This window comes from Aethalodelphis obliquidens, unplaced genomic scaffold (genome assembly GCF_003676395.1).
Source record: "Aethalodelphis obliquidens isolate GAN/ISIS:26980383/991018 unplaced genomic scaffold, ASM367639v1 scaffold23, whole genome shotgun sequence".
NCBI lineage: Eukaryota > Metazoa > Chordata > Mammalia > Artiodactyla > Delphinidae > Aethalodelphis > Aethalodelphis obliquidens.
The window spans coordinates 11,856,124-11,878,840 of NW_020837967.1; the positions used below are offsets into that span (position 1 = coordinate 11,856,124).

Genomic DNA, 22,717 nt, shown 5'->3' on the forward strand with positions numbered 1-22,717 from the left:
AACTACTGAATGGAGCAGCTACCCTGAGCCCTACTAAAACTCAGGCATTTCGGGCCTTAGCTTAAACGTTAGTATTTCTACATTTTTCTTCCTAGGTCATTTATTATGGCCAAGGATTTTCAATCTCATTTTGTAAGATATATTTGCTAACCTAACTCAGTCTCCCACCTCTGTCCATTCTCCCAGACTCTTCCCTTCTGTCCCCCGGTCTCTAGATGTACAGTCAGCAAAATGTCCCGTAGCCTCAACAACTTCACCTCCTGGCCACCACGAAAAACAGGCTGTGCCTTGAGAACTCTGCCCTCTGCCTGTGCTGTTTGCCGCTCCTCGTTGTTGCTAGCATCTGCCTTCCCACCTTTGATTGTGGCTTTCAGCTGTGTGGGTTGCCAGTCCTGTAATCATTCTTAGTGGCCTAAGGGTCAGTGAGTTTATCTTCAGAATACTCTCGGTCCTTTCAATTCTCTGCCTTCTCCCCATTTAGCTTTCCTTCTACACTTGCAGATCTCTTCCTTCTTATGGGCATATCCTGGACATTGTCACCACCGACAGCTTCATTATTTAGATTTCAAATAACACTGTTTCTGACTAATACTTCCAGACTACATAATCTACCTAATATATTCACTACAGTATTCTTTGTTCTTATTTAGATTCCCAAACCATTGACTCCAAACTAGGTTTTACATTCTTCCTCATCTCCCTTGTGTCTTTACTTGCATTCTTACCAAAGTTAAATCCTATGGTCCATTATTAAAAATATTCTCTTGGTAATATTGTCAACTCCTTTTCACCATTTCTCTCTGAATTATTTACTGGGAAAAACTCCACTTCTAAATGTACCTAACTGCCTGTCCTTTCTGTGAATACACCAGGGCAGCTAAATGTAGAGGAAGAAAATTATCAAAGCTAGTAGGTCATGCATATATATTTACCCCCATCTCTTTTTTTTTTTTTTTTTTGCGGTACGCAGGCCTCTCACTGTTGTGGCCTCTCCCATTGCGGAGCACAGGCTCCGGACGCGCAGGCTCAGCGGCCATGGCTCATGGGCCCAGCTGCTCCGTGGCACGTGGGGTCTTCCTGGACCGGGGCACGAACCCGTGTCCCCTGCATCGGCAGGCGGACTCTCAACCACTGCGCCACCAGGGAAGCCCTACCCCTATCTCTTTTCCAGACTCACCAAAATAACAACAACAAAGAATAAAAGCCGTATAAATCCACAAGGATGAGGCAGTGATGAATAGGCAACAAAAGATCATTTTAAAAGGGAAACATAGGTGAAGGATGACTTATCTGAGTGGAACAGGCTGAGGCCTAAGCACCTGCAGAAGGGGCTTCCAATGAGGCATGAGTGCATTCACCCCATAGACACCCAACAGGGCCCGACAGTTGGAGGACTGAGTACCTCAATGGCAGAATGGAGCACTACGTTGGAAAATAACTTGTTGAAAGCCCATAAGGAGTTGTTAGATATCCAAGCCCCAGCTGTACCCACCCATTCAGGAGGTGTATTCTCTGGAGAAATTGTGTCACTCTGGATGCAAGAAGAGTAGGTTCAGCAGAGAACAGCCATGAGCTGCTGCTTCAAGAATTGTCAGTTTGCATTTTTAATGATGAAAACCTTGTTTTTCTTTTCCTTTTCCTTTTCCTTCACAGCCCCCCAAACTCTGGCAGTTAACTTTATATCTTCCCCATGCCAAACTTCCACCACCACCACACAGTGAAAGACTGAAGTCTCGCTCAGTTGAGAGGCTAAATGACACCAGAATAAAGACGTACAAATTCTGTAATAGGGCAGTGGCAAGAAAGAGAGGCTTGTTGCCTTAAAATGTAACCCATTAGTCAACCAGTTCAGCCCATGCCAGAGACCCAGTGATCATCTTTTCAGGGCTTTACTCTTAGCACCTAGAAAGCTAAGAATAACCAAATGTAGAGGAAAGATGCTAATATAAAAGACAGATAAAACTAATAAAAGATTCAAGTAGAAAAATGGAATTCATATGAAACAGAAACTGTGGGGAATCTAAAGAAAAATGTTTAATTCTGTTTAATGTGCTCAGAGAGTTAGGAAATATATTATACCCAGTGTCTATAAAAAATAGAGAAAAAAGAGCCTAAAGAAATCTAAAGTATCTCTCAGAACTTTAAAACATTAATAAAAATGTTGGCAGGTAAAGGCAGAGAATTCTCCTAAAAAATAGAATATAAAGACAAAGAACATATGTGATAAAAATAAGAAAATTTAAGGATCAATTCAGAAGGTTAGTATCTAAAAAGTAAGAGCTTCAGAAAGAAAGAACAGAGAAAATAAAGTAGGAAGAGAATTGTGAAAGAAATAATGCAAAAACTTCCCCAGACTGATGAAGTGTCAGGTACAGTGAGTGAAAAAAGAACCCTACAAAGACTGTCCATGGGGGAAGTTCAGAAAACCTGGGAATGACAACACTCTCCATGAATGTAACAGTTCACATACAAAGAATGAGGAATAATCCGAGAAACACTGGAAACTAGAAGAGAATGGAGGGAAGACGATACATCTTCTGGCTTATTTATTAGATAACATGATTTTCAAAACTGAGTTCCAAACTAAAAATTGAATATGAGTGTTGTATTTCAAACAAAAGATCTCAAAAAATGAACATCCCAGGCTTCCCTGGTGGCGCAGTGGTTGGGAGTCCGCCTGCCGATGCAGGGGACGCGGGTTTGAGCCCCGGTCCGGGAAGATCCCACATACCCCAGAACAGCTGGGCCCGTGGGCCGTGGCCGCTGAGCCTGCGCATCCGGAGCCTGTGCTCGGCAACGGAAGAGGCCACAACAGTGAGAGGCCCGAGTACCGAAAAAAAAAAAAAAGAACATCCCACCTAGTCTGTGCCCTAACAAAATGAAGGAGGAAGCCGAGGAAGAGGAGGAAATGGGATCCAGGACACCGGGGTGATGTTCAAGAGAAGTCCCAGAAAAGTCCCTGGAAAGCAGGTCTAGAGAGTAAGCAGTCCAGGTTGGCCCAAAGAATCAACCCAAAGGGGACTTCGGAAGTCTCCGAAAGAAATAGTGTCTTAATAGTCTGTCTGATATTTTAATCTAGTGGAAAATTGTATTAAGAAGTTGTTGGAGAGTTTAAGAATCAGCCATAAAGTCTAGAAAACTTAGCAAATTAAAATAAATTGGATAACTAGCTCCAGGAAAAAAGCAAAAAATCAAAAAAAGTAAATGGATGGTTAATTTTCGTACACTATTGGCTCAGCAGTTAACAGCAATATTTAGTAATAATATTATAAACTCTGAATATGGATTTAATTATATGGAGTGGTGGAGGGAGGGCTCTAAGAGGCAGTGAGTAAGGAGCTGCTGGTTTTATAACACAATGAAATTTTTAGCTATAACAATAAAATAGATAAATCAAAACCACCACATATGTGTATCATTAATAAAAATAGAGGTTCACACTAGAAGAAACAGTTAAGGAGATTGAAAGTATTTGTCTTAGAAGCTTAAGACTTTTAGTGCAACTTGAGTTTTTGAACCATATGCATGCAATACTGTAATGAAAATATAAATATAACAAAGTCCCCCGGATCACACACACACACACACACACACACACTAACCCTAACCGTAACCCTGTTTGAGGTCATATTTATGACCTCAAATGAGCACTCAGCACTGCTTGAACATGCTGTTATATGTTTCTAGATTGAGTGCTTTTTGAGTCAGAAATTACTCCAGTTTCATGCATTTTCCTCTCTTCCTCAAGCCCCCCACCCCAAAGTACCATCACTGCCAATTAATTACCCTCAAATTTCTTTATAAGATTTGTTAGCAGAGAACTCCCAAGTCTTTCCATCAGCAAATGACCCATTCTTATCCATATCCTATCTCAGAAAAGACCCTGTTCCCCATGGGCTCTGGAGCCCATTCCTTCTCGCACCCCAAGAATTTCATCACCCCCTCTCTCTTTATCAGACAGCAACCTCTCCATATCTACTGAATTATCAACAAACATGCTCTCTAGCTATACCCTTAAAATAAAGAAGACAACACAGCCCTCACTTGTTCCCACTTGCTATTCCAGCTCCCAATAAATCCATCTTATCCTCTTCAAAGTGTTGTCCACGCTCAGTGTCTCCAGCTTGGTCCTTCCATTGGCACTGCAACCTCTCTAATTCCACCATAAACGTAGTTACTGATGTATTTGCTTATTGTCTTTCTCTACACCCCCCTCCCTCGATAAAATGAACACTTTGTGAGGGCAGGACTTTGGCTTTTATGCTGCTATCCCAACACTTTGGGCATAGCACCTGGCCCTCAATAAATATCTTCAAACAAATGAATTAAGTATAAAATCTTTGTTTCAAAACAACACAATGATTTTTAAAAAGATGTTTTAGTGCATAATATATGGTACACAATATTGGACATACAGCATGACAATTACTTGAATACTTTTAAAAAAACATTTGATTTAATACAAATATGCAATGCAAATCAAATGAAAAGACATACTTAATTATTTTGCACTAATCTATGTTTATATTATATATATAAATATAACATCCTACAAAAATAGTTAAATATTTAGTAACATAATCACAACCAATACATGCTACATGTCAGTTCTAATTGCTTAAAAATGCCATTTTTAGTGCATGTTTATTTCCTTGCAAATGTAGTAAGGTGCTCAGAAATCATTTAAACTATATATATATATTTTTTAATTTAACGGGAAATGCTTATTGCTCTGTAGATGGGGTGTCACAAAATCGTCTAATATCGGGATTTATTGTAACAGAAACTGCTGAAACCTAAGGAGAGATGAGGCAACGTCTCTTTGGTAAAGATCCGTCAGCATCACCAGCTTGTTCTTGCCCTGACTTTTTCTTTTTTCCAATTTCTTTCTCCTGCTATGTACCTAGAGTATCCCAAGCCAGGTGGTTAACGACCTATTATCCTTAAAATTTATGAGATTTTCACAAGGTGAAATAGCCTCTAACAGAGTCATTTTTCTTCTGTTGCCAGCTGCACCACCCTATTCTTATTCAGAGAGTCCACCCACAGAGGTGGTCATCCAGAGCTCCATCCTCACCAGGTGTTACACATGAAGGACCATCATTCTTCATTATGTCTAAGGGTGTGAAGTTTTAAGAGATCATCACATACTCTAACAACAAAGATATATAAACAATGGAAATATATGTGTTTGTGTAATCATTTTTTTCTGTATTGTATTTGGGGATTTTTGCACATCTTTGAGTGAGATCGATCTGTGATTTTGTGGGTGTGCTTGATTTATGTAGCAGAGACATGTAACTTTATGGAACAAATTAGTTAACCTTTCTTTTTCATATGTTTAGAAAGGAATTAGAAGGGAATTAGAAATTTTATAAATTTTATAAATTTCTAATTTCAAATCTTATAAAGAAATTTGAGGGTAAGTAATTGGCAGAGATAATTAGCTAGGAATTATCTGTTTATTAAACATTTGAGAGAATTCACCAGTAAATTGATCTAAACCAGGAAATATGTTAGGAGATTTTTCATTAATAACAAAACGGTTCTATTGTTATTATCCATTTTCTATGTTTAGAAGAGTTTATATAACATGAGGATTATTTATTCATTAACAACTTGAGAAAATTCATCAGTATAGTGATTTAGAGATAGAAACTCTATTGAAAGGAATCTGTGGATAATTTAGAACAATAGGTTCTTCTACTATTTTTACTTCTCTCTCACAGGGTCCTCTGCTTCTTGTACAGATGGATTTGCCTTTTACCCATGAGTTAAAAAATCTTACAGCACAATGTACTCTTACATTCAGATTGTTGGTAATTTATTTAGGATTTTGGCATCTATAAGTGACATTGCTCCCAGGTTTTCTTCTGTGCGTAATATTTTTTGAGGTTCTGTTACCAGACAAGCATTAGATCTCTGAAATAAATTGGGTAGCTTTTTATTCTCTGAAACGGCACATAAAGCATGAGAATTACCTTTTCTAGAAACTTGGAGAGGACAAAGCAGCCAAATAGCCTGGTCTTGAAGCAGTTTTTAAGGCTTTTTCAATATCATGTGTGTTATTGAACTACTCTAGATTTCTGCTGCTTACATTAATTATATAATTTATAGTATCCTTGCAAAATCATTCATTTCGTTGAGGTTTTCAAGTTTCTGTTTATCGAGCTTAGTATATAAATATGTATGTATATACATATAATACATAAATAAATTTATTTTATATACATTATATATAATCTATATATATTTACATATTAACATTTACACTTACAAATATATGTTAAATATACATACATGTATAATATATACGCTTGTGTGTGCATGAAATTTGAATAGTAACGAGTGCAATGAAGAAAAATCATTAGGGTAAGCAGGTTGCTAGGAAGGGACGGGGAAGGGATGATGGCAGTGATGTATTTTAGATAAACTTGCTGATTAAGGCCTCTCTGAGAAGGTATAATTTGAGTCAAGATCACAATTCCATGGAAGTTCAAGCTATTCCAAGATTTGGGCACACTACTTAACTGTCAGGAAAAGCAGAGAACAGGAAGTCCCCGAGGCAAGACCAAGCTTAGTGTGTTTAGGGAAGGGCATTACCGGACAACATGTGGTCTAATAGATTACGATGCACCTAGAAGGCCTAGCATACAGAAGGTGTTCAATAATTACTCACTGAGCAAAGAGTGCAGGGTTTAGACTTTTTTCTCAGTGGACTGGAAAGTCATTAGAAGAGTCTTTGTTTTGTACTGAGCAAGTAGAGGGCCTTGTTACTTCACCAAAAGGTCAAAGTGCGTCCTGAACACCCGTGGATTCTCACCCTGGGCCTTGTGAGTACTCTGGTTAGTGGACGTTCCTTCCAGAGGCTGACAATTCAGTGTTTGTTCTTTCTAATTTTCAGCCTTACCATCTTGTGTGTTTTCGTATGTACTTCAGGGCACATATATTCAATGAAGGAGAGAAAACAAGAAGAAAGACTTGCTGGAATTAAGTCACAATCTATGTTTTAAAGGAAAATTCTTTCACACTTCATAGGATGACAGGAGAAAAAGTTCAGAAACCTAGTTCTTGCTAGTGTACGCTCCACAGCAAAAACGTAATGCCTTTATCATCTTTATCTTAGAACAAGACTGGTTTCTATTGACTTGCAGCCATTTTCAGTGGCCCAGTTTGTGAATTATTTAGTTTCTTTGCTATTCTTTCCCCCTTCCATGCAACTCCAGGGAAATAATACTTCATAACAGTTGGGAAAAAAAGCAGACGTGAGAAGCTCAAAACATCAATTTTGGGAGTTTTCTGGGGGTTTTTTAGTGTCACATCAGCTATCTGTATGAGCAAAAGGGGAAAAGAAGGACAATTTTTATCTGCTTTATTTCTTCTCTGAAGTAGTTAAAGTTGTTTCTATTGTAATAATTTGAAATAACATGAATGTGCCTCCTCCCTACCTTTGCAATTCTGTGCAACTTGACTACCAATCCAAGTGGACATTGCAGTAAAAGCCACACAGGAGCCTGTGATTTGTATTTTCAAGTAATCATCCCCTAAGGACAAAATCTGATCATATATACGCTGCTTTTTTGTTAGGAAATGGAATATAGTAAGAATTTTATAAATATTCATATGGTGCGATGACAAGAGCATAGGTGAAGCAGTTTCGAGAACCCGAATTGTAGCCCCATTAGGGGCTACCTCAATTGTCCCCCTCCCCTTCTGCTGGCACAGGCTCAGCCTAGGGATCAGAAAACACTCGGTCTGAGCTGATGCTTTCATGCAAATTTGGGACAGCACTACTTTCTCCCCCTTGGAGTACTTCCGATGGGTAGAAACCACAGAGGATGGGGCGGGGCGGGGTGGGGGAGTAGAAATGTTCATCACAGGCAGCAAGCATCCTAAACACCTGCTCTTCCTTCCCCTCCCTGTATAACTGGCTCAAGAGCCTCCAGGCATATTCAGGTGTAAAAATGCTTTTTAAATGGCATAATTAATAAGTCATGAAAATAGAAGCTGTGGCAATGTCTTTTCACCACTCCCTAAGTCTTACTGTTGCTCAGGCAGGGATGGAGACAGGGCAGTTGTCAGATGCCAGCTCCCTGGAGGGCCAGTATGTTAGGTCAGGGAATGGTCGGGACCATGATTTACACCAGAAAGCAAGAGGCTGGGTATCAAAGAGCCTGACATAGATAACACTTTACAGTTAGCAATGTACTTTCACATGCATTGTTTTATTTAATTCTCCTACACATCTTGTTAGGTGAGTTGTAATTCTTACTGTTTATAAATAGGAAACTGAAGTGATTTGACTCTCCTAAAGCCACATAGCTAGAAAGTGGCAGAGTCTAGCCTGAAACCCAGGTGCCCTGACTCTCATTACTTACTCTTTTCCCAGCTCTACATCTGCCTCCCCTACACCTAGATGTTTCCAGGGTAAAGCTTAATGTGATAAATGGGAGTTTTCAGACCATGAGGATCACGAATATCTCCACTGTTTCTCTCCTAACATACAAAAATTGCGAGGTTGACTGCTATTATAAACAACTATATTCCAACTTTAGGAAGACCATAGGAAGCAAAACCATGTAGTGAACAGAGTACCACGCGAGAGCCAAAGAGATGTAGTTTAAAGTCTAGTTCAGAGTGTACCTCTGGTGACTTACTGCTCAACCACTCTGGGCCTTTATTTCCTCAACTATGAAATGGGGAAATAACTCTTATCTTGTAACATTAGTGTTCCACAAGTAATACATTAAAGCATTTAGAATATTGTTTAGCACACAGCAGGTGTTCAATTCAATCTCTATGGGGCTTAGTATATTGTAGTTTTCTGAAGCATGAATGTCATTGTAGGATGCTATTGGTTTCTATAAATGATATTCATGGGCTTCCCTGGTGGCGCAGTGGTTGAGAGTCTGCCTGCCGATGCAGGGGACACGGGTTTGTGCCCCGGTCCGGGAAGATCCCACATGCCGCGGAGTGGCTGGGCCCATGAGCCATGGCCGCTGAGCCTGAGCGTCCGGAGCCTGTGCTCCACAACAGAAGAGGCCACAACAGTGAGAGGCCCGCATACTGCAAAAAAAAAAAAAAAAAAAGATATTCATGATTTTAATAATCATAACGTGTTGCTGTAAACATGCCTAATAAAAAGAAAAACAAGTCTACTGCTCTAATGCTAAATCTAATCTGGACTATATTCAAAATGCATGCTCCTTCTGAAGGGATTTTCCTTCTACAGACATAAAAAACTATAAAATTAGAGTAAGTATGGATGAAAATATATACTGCAGTAAAGAATTGGGAAATCTAGAGGTTAGTTTAGCATCTCATTAATAATCTGAACATAATTCAAACATATCTCTCGAGATCCCATCAGTCATAGATGATTTCTATATATTTAGATGACCATTTTTCTCTGAAACATTGTTGTACAATACATACATAAATGTGTAATGCTTTGGAATAAATATAACTTAATATATCAGCTGTTCCATTCATGTCTAGTTGAGATTGCACATTTTTTCACTTTCTGGCTCTGGAAAAATAGATTCTTGAAGCTATTTTTTTTTTTTTTTTTTTTTTTTGCGGTACACGGGCCTCTCAATGCTGTGGCCTCTCCTGTCGCGGAGCAAAGGCTCAGGACGCGCAGGCCCAGCGGCCATGGCCCACAGGCCCAGCCGCTCCACAGCACGTGGGATCCTCCCGGACCGGGGCACGAACCCGTGTCCCCTGCCTCGACAGGCGGACCCTCAACCACTGCGCCACCAGGGAAGCCCAAAGCTATTTTTTTCATTTTCTTCTTTAGCACTTTTCTTTACCTTTCTTATACTTCATATATTTTATTTTCTGCTTTGTCTCTTATTTATTTTTAAATGTGTTTTTTATCTCCTAAGTTTATGCTACTATAAATTCTCAAGCATGTCTTGCCCATCTTTTTTATATCTAGCAGACCACCTTGCACATAGTAGACATTCAATAAATATTTTATGAATAAGGGATTATTGATTTAATGAGGAGAACTTCAGGGATCAAAATGAAAGAGTAGGAAAACTGGTTTTGTGTGTGTGCTCATAATAGAAGACTAAACTCAAACTGGCTCAAACAAATAAAGAATTTATTGACTCATGTATCTAAAAAGTCTAAACCCAGAGCAGGCTTGAAACAGGAATGGACTGGAAAGTTTTCAATGCCATTAAGGTTGTTCCTCCATTTCTCCATGATTTCCGAGGCTTGTCTTCCTGTTTGTTTTCTCCTCAGGCTTGCTTTTGTAGCAAAATGGTAGCTTCACAGGGCTATACTCTTCCTTTTTCACATCAGAGTTGGGCAGAGGATATTTCTTACCACAAATATCCATCAATATGTACCCACTGGTGACAAAATTCTTACTGGACAAACTTATGTCCATGTCTCTCTATGAACCAATCACTGTTGATTTTAGGAATGCATTGGACAGGGTCCTGAGGCAAAAGGCTACACCAAGGAAAATGAGATTAACTCTAGAGGTCAGGTTGTGGTTCCCTCCCAACCAAACCATAGACATGCTTATGATTTGGTGGAGGGAAGGGAAGGAGTCTGGGTGGTTAAATGAATCTGGGGGATAATTAAGTGGTAGTGTGAACTTCCACCATTCTAAAAATAAGGCTGAAATTCTCCAGTGCTATACTTACACCCATCAGGTATATGAAATAAGTGATAAAACACACAGCCTCAGATTAGCTCAGAATAAATCAAATTTTCCTCAAAAGCTTTTTCTTATGGGTGCTTTCTGAATAAAAACAAGTCATTTTCTTCCCTTTTGTCAAGTTATCAGTTAATTTTTTTTCATTAAACCGATTCTTATGACTCATTATGAAAAAGAAGACCTCCAACATAATTTCATCACATCTAACATTTCTTTCTTCTTGACATTAAAACAAAACAAACATGCATTCTAATTTAGACTGAGGTATCCTAGTCTTTAGCACAAATATTATAAAATGTTTATCATTCTCATGGATCCTTTTGGATTGCACAATAGGTGGAATCACCATTGCATTCGATCTTGTTTAATCATAAAATAGCTAAAACATTACCTAAAAAGGGCTATCTAGTCCTTAATTGTCAAGCAAATAAGGTGACTCTCATTGCCACATTCTTTTAGGGACCTCACTCTTGGCACCAATTATGCAGCACTCCCCACACCCTCCGGACTCTAACAGCCACCCAGCTTTCACACAGCTGTGCCTGGAATGGCCACTGGGACTGGTCTCCTCTGGTTGGCTGGCGTCCGCTTAGCCAAAGCACACCCAGTTCTTCCCAATATCTCATCCACTTACCCTATCTGATTTCTCCCCACAAAAGCCTTTGCCCTTCACCCCCAACAACTATAATATTACCCAACACGCTACTACTAAAAACAACAATCTTCGCATTATCTCTTCAGGAAAAGTCAGTCTCTTATTTTTCCTTTGGTATGCTAATATTGCTGATTTGCTAAGGAGAAATAAATAGTTGAGTGAAATATCTACGCTTCCCTACCAAGATTGCCTGTGAAAAGTAATAAGAAGATGACTAGCCTTTTCTTTTTAAAACGTCTTAATGATCTTTAATAGAGATCTGTGGTCACCTTGGAGGAGATGAGTCCCCCAAACTGTAGAGCAGACAGGACAGGATGCTCAATTTTCACTTCTAGCTTGCGGTCCTCAGGCAGATGGGACCAGAGAAATTCCTTTCACTGCCATTGCTCGAAGCAAAAGGAACTTCAGCATGCCAATTCTAGCATACCATCACTACAGGTCTCCGTGTTCCAAGACAAGAATTGAGGACCCACCCCATTCAGGAAGATTTTAAGGGAGTCCAGACAAAATGTGAAGGACTTACATGCAGATTCACATAGCCAACCTGAGAACTGATAAGGAATACATATTACAGTTTATGAGAATAAAAAACAAATACTCCAATCTTAAACATTCTAATTTATTTTAATTTGAATGTCAGAGGCATCAAAAACAATCAAATTATCTTAAATTTCTACTTTTTAAAGAGTATTTACTAAGGAAAGAAGGCATTCTTATGGGCCTCCTTGAACCACTAAGCTTTTTTTTTTTTTTTATCAAAGAACAAAGGGAAGGGAGAACAGAAAGTTTAGTTGGTTAACGAATGAGATCTCGTGTTAATCTTATTTTATTTTACTTTTTTACATCTTAATTGGAGTATAATTGCTTTACAGTGGTGTGTTTCTGCTTTATAACAAAGTGAATCAGTTATACATATACATATGTTCCCATATCTCTTCCCTCTTACGTCTCCCTCCTCCCACCCTCCCAATCCCACCCCTCTAGGTGGTCACTAAGCACCGAGTTGATCTCCCTGTGCTATGCGGCTGCTTCCCACTAGCTATCTATTTTACGTTTGGTAGTGTATATATGTCCGTGCCACTCTCTCGCTCTGTCACAGCTTACCCTTCCCCCTCCCCATATCCTCAAGTCCATTCTCTAGTAGGTCTCTCTCTTTATTCCTGTCCTACCCCTAGGTTCTTCACGACATTTTTTTCCCTTAAATTCCATATATATGTGTTAGAATATGGTATTTGTCTTTCTCTTTCTGACTTACTTCACTCTGTATGACAGACTCTAGGTCCATCCACCTCATTACAAATAGATCAATTTCGTTTCTTTTTATGGCTGAGTAATATTCCATTGTATATATGTGCCACATCTTCTTTATCCATTCATCTGTCGATGGACACTTAGGTTGTTTCCATCTCCTGGCTATTGTAAATAGAGCTGCAATGAACATTTTGGTACATGACTTTTTGAATTATGGTTTTCTCAGGGTATATGCCCGGTAGAGGATTGCTGGGTCATATGGTAGTTCTATTTGTAGTTTTTTAAGGAACCTCCATACTGTTCTCCATAGTGGCTGTACCAATTCACACTCCCACCAGCAGTGCAAGAGTGTTCCCTTTTCTCCACACCCTCTCCAGCATTTATTGTTTCTAGATTTTTTGATGATGGCCATTCTGACTGGTGTGAGATGACATCTCATTGTCATTTTGATTTGCATTTCTCTAATGATTAATGATGTTGAGCATTCTTTCATGTGTTTGTTGGCAGTCTGTATATCTTCTTTGGAGACACTAAGCTTTTTATATTTAGAGAAGCTATTTCTTTTTTGAAGAAATTGCTATTGGTCATTCAGATTTTCAAATTCAAAAGAGAGACTGAGAAAAAAATATATTAACTGTGTGCCGAAGAAGCATTGCTTCTAACACACCACTTTTAAGCACACACATTCAAAAGCTAGTTTTTAATCCTGTTTTATAGCATGTACCATGAATTTGGCAGGAAATTCAACCAAACCCTTGTTAACTTGTATTCTGTTATTTCTGGTAAACAAGAATGTATACCTAAGCTTTCACACTCATATGCAAACACACTCCACCAGAGAAATTCTGGCACATTCACTGCTTAGAAATAAACCTCGTCTCCCTTTGAGGCACAAACTAGTCTCCAATTCTGAACTTTCTGAAGGCCATCCATATCAGAGGACATGTCCCTAGTGTTACAAGTTTCATCACGTATGTCGCTAAATGTAGCAGAGGTAGTGAAATCCTCTAGGACTGATGGTATATCCAATTTGATCCTTAACCTGATTCCAAATCCATGAACTTGAAAGATCATCCCCTTGTAACGAGAAATAAAAATACTCTCTGATTTATATTTATGTTAATCTATAATTTGAATATTCTCTATTGGTATCTGAAAGAACTGAAATCCATTCACTGTTGAAAAATGTGTAGCTTTTGAGTTTGAGACAAATGAAAAAGTAAAGTAATATTGGACACTGGTGAAAAGTGAAGTCAATTTTTGAAAGCAAGAAATTAGCCTTGTTCTCACCTTATAGATAAAGAAATCAAGCCCCCACCTTACAGATAAAGTTAAGAAGGGAATAAATATTTTAAAAAATCATCTTACACAATAATGTGAAAAGAATACAATTTAATTTTGTTTTTGCTTTGGTTTAACATTTTTGGTTTCGTATCAAAGTTACCCACATTCCTGGTATCTCATTGTTTATTGACATTCATCATTTTATTCCATGACAATACTGCTAACATATGTTTCTACTTCTTTTTTTGCCAACTATTACATTTTATCTCATTTCCAGATGTGGACAAGGATGGAAGGGAAATCGTTGCCATGTCAAGGTTAACCCTCCCATTGCTGATTTCACGGACACTCAGAACAGTAGGTTACATTCTGACCACAGTCACTTGAGTTTTGGAGTCTCTAATATTTTTCACTGAATATTTACATTTTTCATTGGTTTGAAATTCCAGATATATGGACCCTCCTGGGTATTGGATTCGCTTTCCTGACGACTCATATAACAGTAGCGGTCTTGTGTTTTCTTGCCAAGAGAAAAGTACCAGTAAGGTAAGTGACGCCTTTGATTGCTGTGGCAGACCAATTTTCTGAAACATTTCATTTGCTATATTTTCATTTCATCCCATATTACATACTGGTAACTTTAGTTTTCCATACTTTATGGATTTATTTTTCTGAGTAGAAAGCAAGAGCTACTTAATGATAATCCCTCTTGTTTTAAATAAAAAGCATTAAGTTTACTTTTCCAATTCTGTTAGGAATATTTTTGATGACACCAGAAAACAGAATCTGACATTCTCCCCAAATTAAAAAGGCATGAGGTGCTGGATGTCCCACTTTCAGGTAGTGCCCGGGGAAGGCAGCACAACTGCCAAAGGGATCCTTTCTTGACTTGCTTAGGGAGGCTGGCTCTAAGCACCAGTGTTCCAGACCAAGACTCCCATGTTCTAGGCAACATACAGAACAGAGGCCAAGAGCTGCTGCAGCTGGAGGACCTCTGTGGGCTGGGCTCATGCATAACTGAGACCTCACAACCTACAGTGCCTTTCAGGACCCTGGGGCTTCCTACCCAATACCCATCTTCCCATCACCTGTGTGGGAAACACATCACCCCAATAATGAAAGCGATTGACTTTCCCATAAACTGAACAAGGTAAGGGCTCAGAATAAGATGTAATGAAAATTTTTAATGGATCTTTATTGGAGTATAACTGTTTCACAATACTGTGTTAGTTTCTGTTGTACAACAAAATGAATCAGCCATATGCATACATATATCCCCATATCCCCTCCCTCTCGAGCCTCCCTCCCACCCTCCCTATCCCACGTCTCTAGGTCATTGCAAAGCACCGAGCTGATCTCCCTGTGCTGTGCTGCTGCTTCCCACTAGCTATCTATTTTACATTTGGTAGTGTACATATGTCCATGCCTCTCTCTCACTTCATCCCAGCTTACCCTTCCCCCTCCCTGTGTCCTCAAGTCCATTCTCTACATCTGCGTCTTTATTCCTGTCCTGCCCCTAGGTTCATCAGTACCATTTTTTTTCTTTTTTTTTTTTAAGATTCCATATATATGTGTTAGCATACGGTATTTGTTTTTCTCCTACTGACTTACTTCACTCTGTATTGCAGACTCTAGGTCCATCCACCTCGCTACAAATAACTCAATTTCATTTCTTTTTATGGCTGAGTAATATTCCATTGTATATATGTGCCACATCTTCTTTATCCATTCATCTGTCGATGGACACTTAGGTTGTTTCCATGTCCTGGATATTGGAAATAGTGCTTCAGTGAACATTGTGGTACATGACTCTTTTTGAATTATGGTTTTCTCAGGGTATATGCCCAGTAGTGGGATTGCTGGGTCATATGGTAGTTCTATTTTTAGTTGTTTAAGGAAACTCCATACTGTTCTCCATAGTCCTTGTGTCAATTTACATTCCCACCAACAGTGCAGGAGGGTTCCTTTTTCACCCCACCCTTTCCAGTATTTATGGTTTCTAGATTTTTTGATAATGGCCATTCTGACTGGTGTGAGGTGATACCTCATTGTAGTTTTGATTTGCATTTCTCTAATAATTAGTGATGTTGAGCATCTTTTCATGTGCATGTTGGCCATCTGTATGTCTTCTTTGGAGAAATGTCTATTTAGGTCTTCCGCCCATTTTTTAATTGAATTGTTTTTTTGATATTGAGCTCCATGAGCTCTTTGTATATTTTGGAGATTAATCCTTTGTCCATTGTTTCATTTGCAAATATTTTCTCCCACTCTGAGGGTTGTCTTTTCATCTTGTTTATGGTTTCCTTTTCTGTGCAAAAGCTTTGAAGTTTCATTAGGTCCCATTTGTTTATTTTTGTTTTTATTTCCATTACTCTAGGAGGTGGGTCAAAAAAGATCTTGCTGTGGTTTATGTCAAAGAGTGTTTTACCTATGTTTTCCTCTAAGAGTTTTATAGTGTCTGGCCTTACATTAAGTCTTTAATTCATTTGGAGTTTATTTTTGTGTATGGTGTTAGGTAGTGTTCTAATTTCATTCTTTTACATGTAGCTGTCCAGTTTTCCCAGCACCACTTATTGAAGAGGCTGTTTTTTCTCCATTGTATGTTCTTGCCTCCTTTAAATGAATTATCTCTTGCACACCTGATTTTGTGGTCAGAGATTTAGATTTGCTGCAAATCTCTGTGTCATAGAGCACTGGATAACTGCATTTTCATTGGTGCCAACTTGTATGTGCCTCCCACTTGAATTCTCCTCAGATGTCCAGTCGGCAATCATGTTAATTAGCAGACACCAATCTTGATATCATCAATTAAGGCAAATTTATTATAAAATGATAGTGTTTGTTAGAAAAAAACATACGACATTTTAATCCATTACTATTAAGAAGATCTTACCCAACTATTAATTCTTTTTTAAATTTATTTTTGGCTGCATTGGGTCTTCGTTGCTGCACGTGGGCTTTCTCTAGTTGTGGTGAGCAGTGGCTACTTTTTGTTGTGGTATGTGGGCTTCTCATTGCAGTGACTTCTCTTGTTGTGGAGCCCAGGCCCTAGAATGCATGGGCTTCAGTAGTTGCTGTGCATGGGCTCAGTAGTTGTGGCCCACAGGCTCTAGAGAGCAGGCTCAGTAGTTGTGGCACACTGGGCTTAGTTGTGCCACGGCACATGGGATCTTCCAGGACCAGGGATTGAACCCGTGTCCCCTGCATTAGCAGGCGGATTCTTAACCACTGTGCCACCAGGGAAGTCCCCGATTAATTCTTTAGTTGTTTCTTATGTGCCTAAAATATGTCAGACAATGTGGATACAAATATGAATGAAAATCAGTCTGGACTTAACGTAATGGGGAAAAACAGAAACAAAGCTACTAAGTGAAATACTGGTTTTGTGCTAGGAAATACATGTATTAGTCAGCGTTCTCCAGAGAAACAGAAAGATAAGATAGATAGAAAGAAAGATAGCTAGCTAGTTAGATATCCTATTGTTTCTCTCTTTCTCTCTGTGTATATATATATCTTTAAATATCAAATACATAATATATATTTAATGTATAAACATAATATATTATACAATATATATCATTAATATATTGGTAATTATTATATAACTATTGTTATATTACTATATTGTCTTATCATGTTTAAATATATCAGTATATAATATATAATATATAAAGATATCTCAAATTAACATATATCTCTATATAAAGAATTAGATATTCATATATTACATTTATGTAATATCAGTTACCTACGTTATATTTATTAATATTAATGAAATAATATTTTAATTGTATTAATAAGAAAATTAATAATGTAATATGTTAAGAGAGAGGGATTTATTTCAAGGAATTTGCTCCTGTAATAGTGGGGACTGGCAAGCATGAAACTTGCAGCGGAAATTCAAGTAAGGGTTGATGGTACAGGCTTGAGTCCAAAGTCTGCCGGACAAGCTATCCGACTGGAAACACAGGTAGGATTTTCTGCTGCCGTCTTGAGGCAGAATTCTTTCTTCTTCAAGAAATCTCAGTCTTTACTCATACCTCCTTCAAGTAAGTGAACGAGGCCCACCCCCATTATGGAGGGTAACCTGCTTAAAGTTTGCTGACTGTAAATGCTAATCACATCTGCAAATTCCTTCTCAGCAACATCTAGACTAGTGTTTGAGCAAACTGAGCTCCATAGCCTAGCCAGGTAGACATATAAAATTAATCATTGCAGTATATAAATAAGTTGTCATATTAACCCAACCAGTGGGAGTCCTCAGAAACAACCCTAAATTTCACACCTTCTTCAGATTCCTCCTGGACAGCCTGTACTGTCAGGGTTATGGAGAGACCTCTCAGGCAGACATTGGTAGTACCACAGCCCAGCCTGACAGAGCCGCCTCTCCTTTCTCTCCTCCATTTCTGTCATTCTTCTGTAATTTTATACCTTCACTTCCTCGTTGCTCCTCACTGCTGACTTACCGCCCTGTCCTCTTCTCTCTCACTAGTATCTTCTCTTCTGATTTCCAAAATCTAAAGACAGTGGTTTTATCCCTATAACTCCCCCAAACAAATATCACTGAAGACAGTGATATTTGTATTTCTCTTGTAAGTCCTGAATTGTTCACTGCACACCCTGCCCCAGAGGCCACAGTGAGGAAGCTCCTACTTCGGACCTGCCTCGGCCCAAAGGTGGGGAAGACCCAACCCAGAGCTACCACGATCCCTCTGCCAGTCCTTTGGATTGGGGGAGGCTTACCCTGAGGCCTCAGACACTTCCCAAGGATTTGTGGCACAAATAGTTTCAAGGGAGTCAATTTACAAATGCTCAAACTTCATAGATTCTCTTCTGACTAAGAAGGGTGCATTTGGCCCCAGGGCATTGCCTCTCCTGTTTCTTCTTTCCCAGATGTCCTCATTACCTTACACTTATCCTGAAACTTACCGAAAAGAGATTCCTGTAGCAAAAGAGATTTGAGATAAGCAATATTGAAAGGGAAACAGGAGATAAATCTTTGCCAAATTTATCTTCTCAGTTTCCCAATCTTTCTCTGTCTCTCCTCCTCTTTCTCTCCTTTCCCACTTAGAATTTGAAATCATGATTTTTTTTTTAATTGAGGTATGTTGTTTTACAATGTCATGTTAGTTTCTGGTGTACAGCAAAGTGATGCAGTTATATGTGTATATTACATATATTCTTCTTCGGATTACTTTCCATTATAGGTTTTTACAAGGTATCAAATATAGTTCCCTGTGCCATACAGTAGTGCAGTAGTACAGTACAGTATTTTATATACAGTAGTGTGTATCTGTTAATCCCCAACTCCTAATTTATCCCTTCCCCCCACCCTTTCCCCTTTGGTTTATTTTCTATGTCTGTGAGTCTCTTTCTGTTTTCTAAATAAGTCCATTTGTACCATTTTCTTTTAGATTCCCTGGGACACATTTTAACATATGCATCTGAGTTTAACAATGAAGTCAGTCTTTTTCTGAAAATTAAGTTTGATTTGGTTGATTGGATAGTTAGCAGGACTGGCTTTGTCATTTAGATGAGATGGCAGGCAAATTCCATAATTTTAAAAAACTCAATATAAAATATTTCAGAAATTATATTCTTTGCAGCCACTGAACTTATAAAAATTTTAGATATTAACATGAAAATGTACAAGGAGATGCATATTTTTCTAAATTATTTTAGGGAAAACTCAAGTGGCAGGGTTCAAAGACCACTGCACCAAGTTTAATTTTCCACCATCTGCCCCCTCCACATACACCCTACCCTTGGGAAAAGTCTCACCGTTTCCCCAAAGTGCATGGCTTTTCACACCCTCTGCCTGGCAGAGCTATACAAACTGATGTATTTTCGATGCTAAGCAAAAATATCCTGGCATCCCTTCAGGGTTAGTCACTGAGTTGTCAGAATGTTATCCTGAAGAAGACAGTTATAGCTCCATTATGTAGTGTTACTACTAAACTATTTCCATATTAACCAGTTCGTATCTTTACATCCCCAGTTTCTAGCATTGTATGAATAACTGATACCCAATACACGCCCATTTAAGGCTATCTATACTTTATTGAACATTATCCATACTTCTGACCATCACTAAAACATTGCTCGTGTCTACTAATTACTTATAAATTAAAATGTTGTACATTAACTTTTAAAAAATGTCTTTTTGCATGAAATCTTTTAAGCCCTAAAGCAAGTTAGAATGCTTGGCCAAGAGATGGCTAAACGATAACAGTGACTCACCTTGAAAATAATACCAAAACTTTGAGATAGGCAGGAATTTATGTGAGCAGGAAATTCATCATCCTCTCTAAATAAACCTTAACCTTAAGATTTTTCACTGGATTTTATAAAAAGAATCTGTAGCATAAGAGGCCCTTCAGTGACTTGAAAGAAACATTTTTGTATTAATTTCTTAAAAACACAGGATGGAGCACTGCATGCTCAGACAATGCTAAGCACAGCAGCGAGACTCTGAAAGTTGTTTTTAGAGATGCGGTTCCTGGATTTTATTATACATTCTCTGACCTTTCTGTTAGCTACTTGCCATTGAATGTATTAGTGAGGACACTCTGATTGCAGGGGAAGAAAGCACCTCAAGCACCTTAATCAAAATAAAGAATTTAGTGTAACAATGCACATGTCTTCCAGAGCACAAGGGTAGGAGTAAAGAGATCAGACCTCAGGAAGGCCTGGACCCAACAGTGTTCTTCATCTGCCTCTCATCTCTGCTGCTTTTTGCTTCACTCTTGGTGGTTCTCTCTCTGAAAACACACTTCCTTTACTCTCTGTCTATATAACAAAAAGGTGTTGACTAGAGAATGGATGTTTGTTACTCATTATGTCCCCAGATCTGTGGAGAGACTATATCTTTGTTTTTACGTCTCCATTCCATATTCCAAAGGATAACCCTCTGATTAGCCCACTTGGGTCAAGATCCCATTTCTGGTCAAATCAACTGTGGGTGAGCTATGGGGCAGGATCAATAGTACAAACATGGCTGCTGTGTGTGTGGGGGGTGTCATCATGAAAGGTCTCTGAAAGGTATCCACTACACCTGTCCCCATGGTCCAAAATCCACCAAATTTTTACTCATGACACTTTAGAGGAAGCAACAAATGTAGCAGCCTTCTAGAGCTGTTTGCGGTTCATACAAAGTAAATGTGACAATCCAGCCTACACCTAGAAATCTAGATTAAAGGATACAAATAAATAGTGGACTGTTGGGGCTTCCCTGGTGGTGCAGTGGTTGAGAGTCCGTCTGCCGATGCAGGGGACACGGGTTCGTGCCCCGGTCCAGGAAGATCCCACATGCCGCGGAGCAGCTGTGCCCGTGAGCCATGGCCGCTGAGCCTGCGCGTCCGGAGCCTGTGCTCTGCAACAGTGAGAGGCCCACGTACCACAAAAAAAAAAAAAAAATAGTGGACTATTTATTCTTAATTTGCTGAAGCCACGTAACACCCCCAGCTTTCCTATTTTGGACTATGTCATCTTTGCCTGGGGGAAAATATGCAATAAATTGCTGTTTATTATGCTGCATTGTGGCACTTACTCCTAAAGAATGGTGTTAATTTAATAAATACACTAACATACGTTAAAAATGAACAAACCTATTTCATTCAGTTATGCTGAGAAATAAGATACGTCTATGTCTTTTCTAGAAATTTTCTAAATAATTTCATAGGATTGTATGTATGTGCAACAGTAAAAAGATTGCTGATTAGGAAATTATAAGACCTGAATGTGATCTTGGGAATGCCTCATTATTCAATGCCACAAACATGTGCTAGCCTTGAGAAAGCTCAAAGGTATATAAGATTATCATCTTACATGCTTTCTGACTCATAACTCCATTATAATATGTATTTTGACTATGCCATGTGTAGCGGTAGAAATGTAAAACAAAACACTTTGGGGGTAAAATGGAAGGAAAGAAGGATCAAAAGAATGATTGTTGGGGCTTCCCTGGTGGCGCAGTGGTTGAGAGTCCGCCTGCCGATGCAGGGGACGCGGGTTCGTGCCCCGGTCCGGGAAGATCCCACATGCCGCGGAGCGGCTGGGCCCGTGAGCCATGGCCGCTGAGCCTGCGCGTCCGGAGCCTGTGCTCCGCAACGGGAGAGGCCACAACAGTGAGAGGCCTGCGTACAGCACAAAAAAAAAAAAAGAGTGATTGTTATTTATATTTCTGATAAGAAAGAAGGTTATTAGGATCCCAAAAGCTATACCAGCTGCCCATGAGGATTACAGATGTTCTTGTTTGAGATTTATGAATAAGTGGCCCTGACTTCCAAATAAAATATCTATCTCTATAATATTATTCTTTCTCCCAGACCCTTTCCCACTGCTGACACCCCGTATGATAATGTGGCTCTTTGGAGGCAGAAGTTTTACTTCTCTTCCAGTGTGAGATCCTGGCATAGACCTAACCTGGGCCCAGCGATGGGTATTTATTCTTAGTCAAAATCAAAACCTTACTTACTCTATGCCTCAAGGCATTCAGCTGCTCTTGCAGCTAGAATGTCACCAGTGAGCCTGTCCTTGGTCCCTGAAATGAATACTTAGTCTTGGCAAACTGGAATTCCACTAGCGGCAATGACCAATGTCGTCTCATAATGCTTGCAAACCTTTGCTCTCTCCATATGTGCATTTGCCCTCAAGAAGTACAGCTGTTAAGATCCACAAATCGAACTCCTCAGTCTCAGTCCTTTGTGCAAACACTGGCCATGCTCCGCCAAACCCTGCTAAATGTTTACTTTGAGCTAGAAAAGCCAAATGGAGGGCAGGGTTTTGAAATCTTCCCCTTAAAAATGGGATTGGACCATGTGTGATAATGATGATTTCTCCTCTTCCTCCTC

The 22,717-nt window shown here is 39.1% G+C and overlaps 1 protein-coding gene across 1 annotated transcript in view; it reads left to right on the forward strand.

The window, feature by feature from the left end:
- Nucleotides 1–22,717, forward strand: part of MALRD1 (MAM and LDL receptor class A domain containing 1) — a 604,410-nt gene that overhangs the window by 558,959 nt on the left and 22,734 nt on the right. The window contains exons 38-39 of the mRNA XM_027121490.1: nucleotides 14,143–14,222; nucleotides 14,315–14,411. Of these exons, the coding sequence (XP_026977291.1) occupies nucleotides 14,143–14,222; nucleotides 14,315–14,411 (177 nt within the window). The remainder of the gene's footprint in view (nucleotides 1–14,142; nucleotides 14,223–14,314; nucleotides 14,412–22,717) is intronic.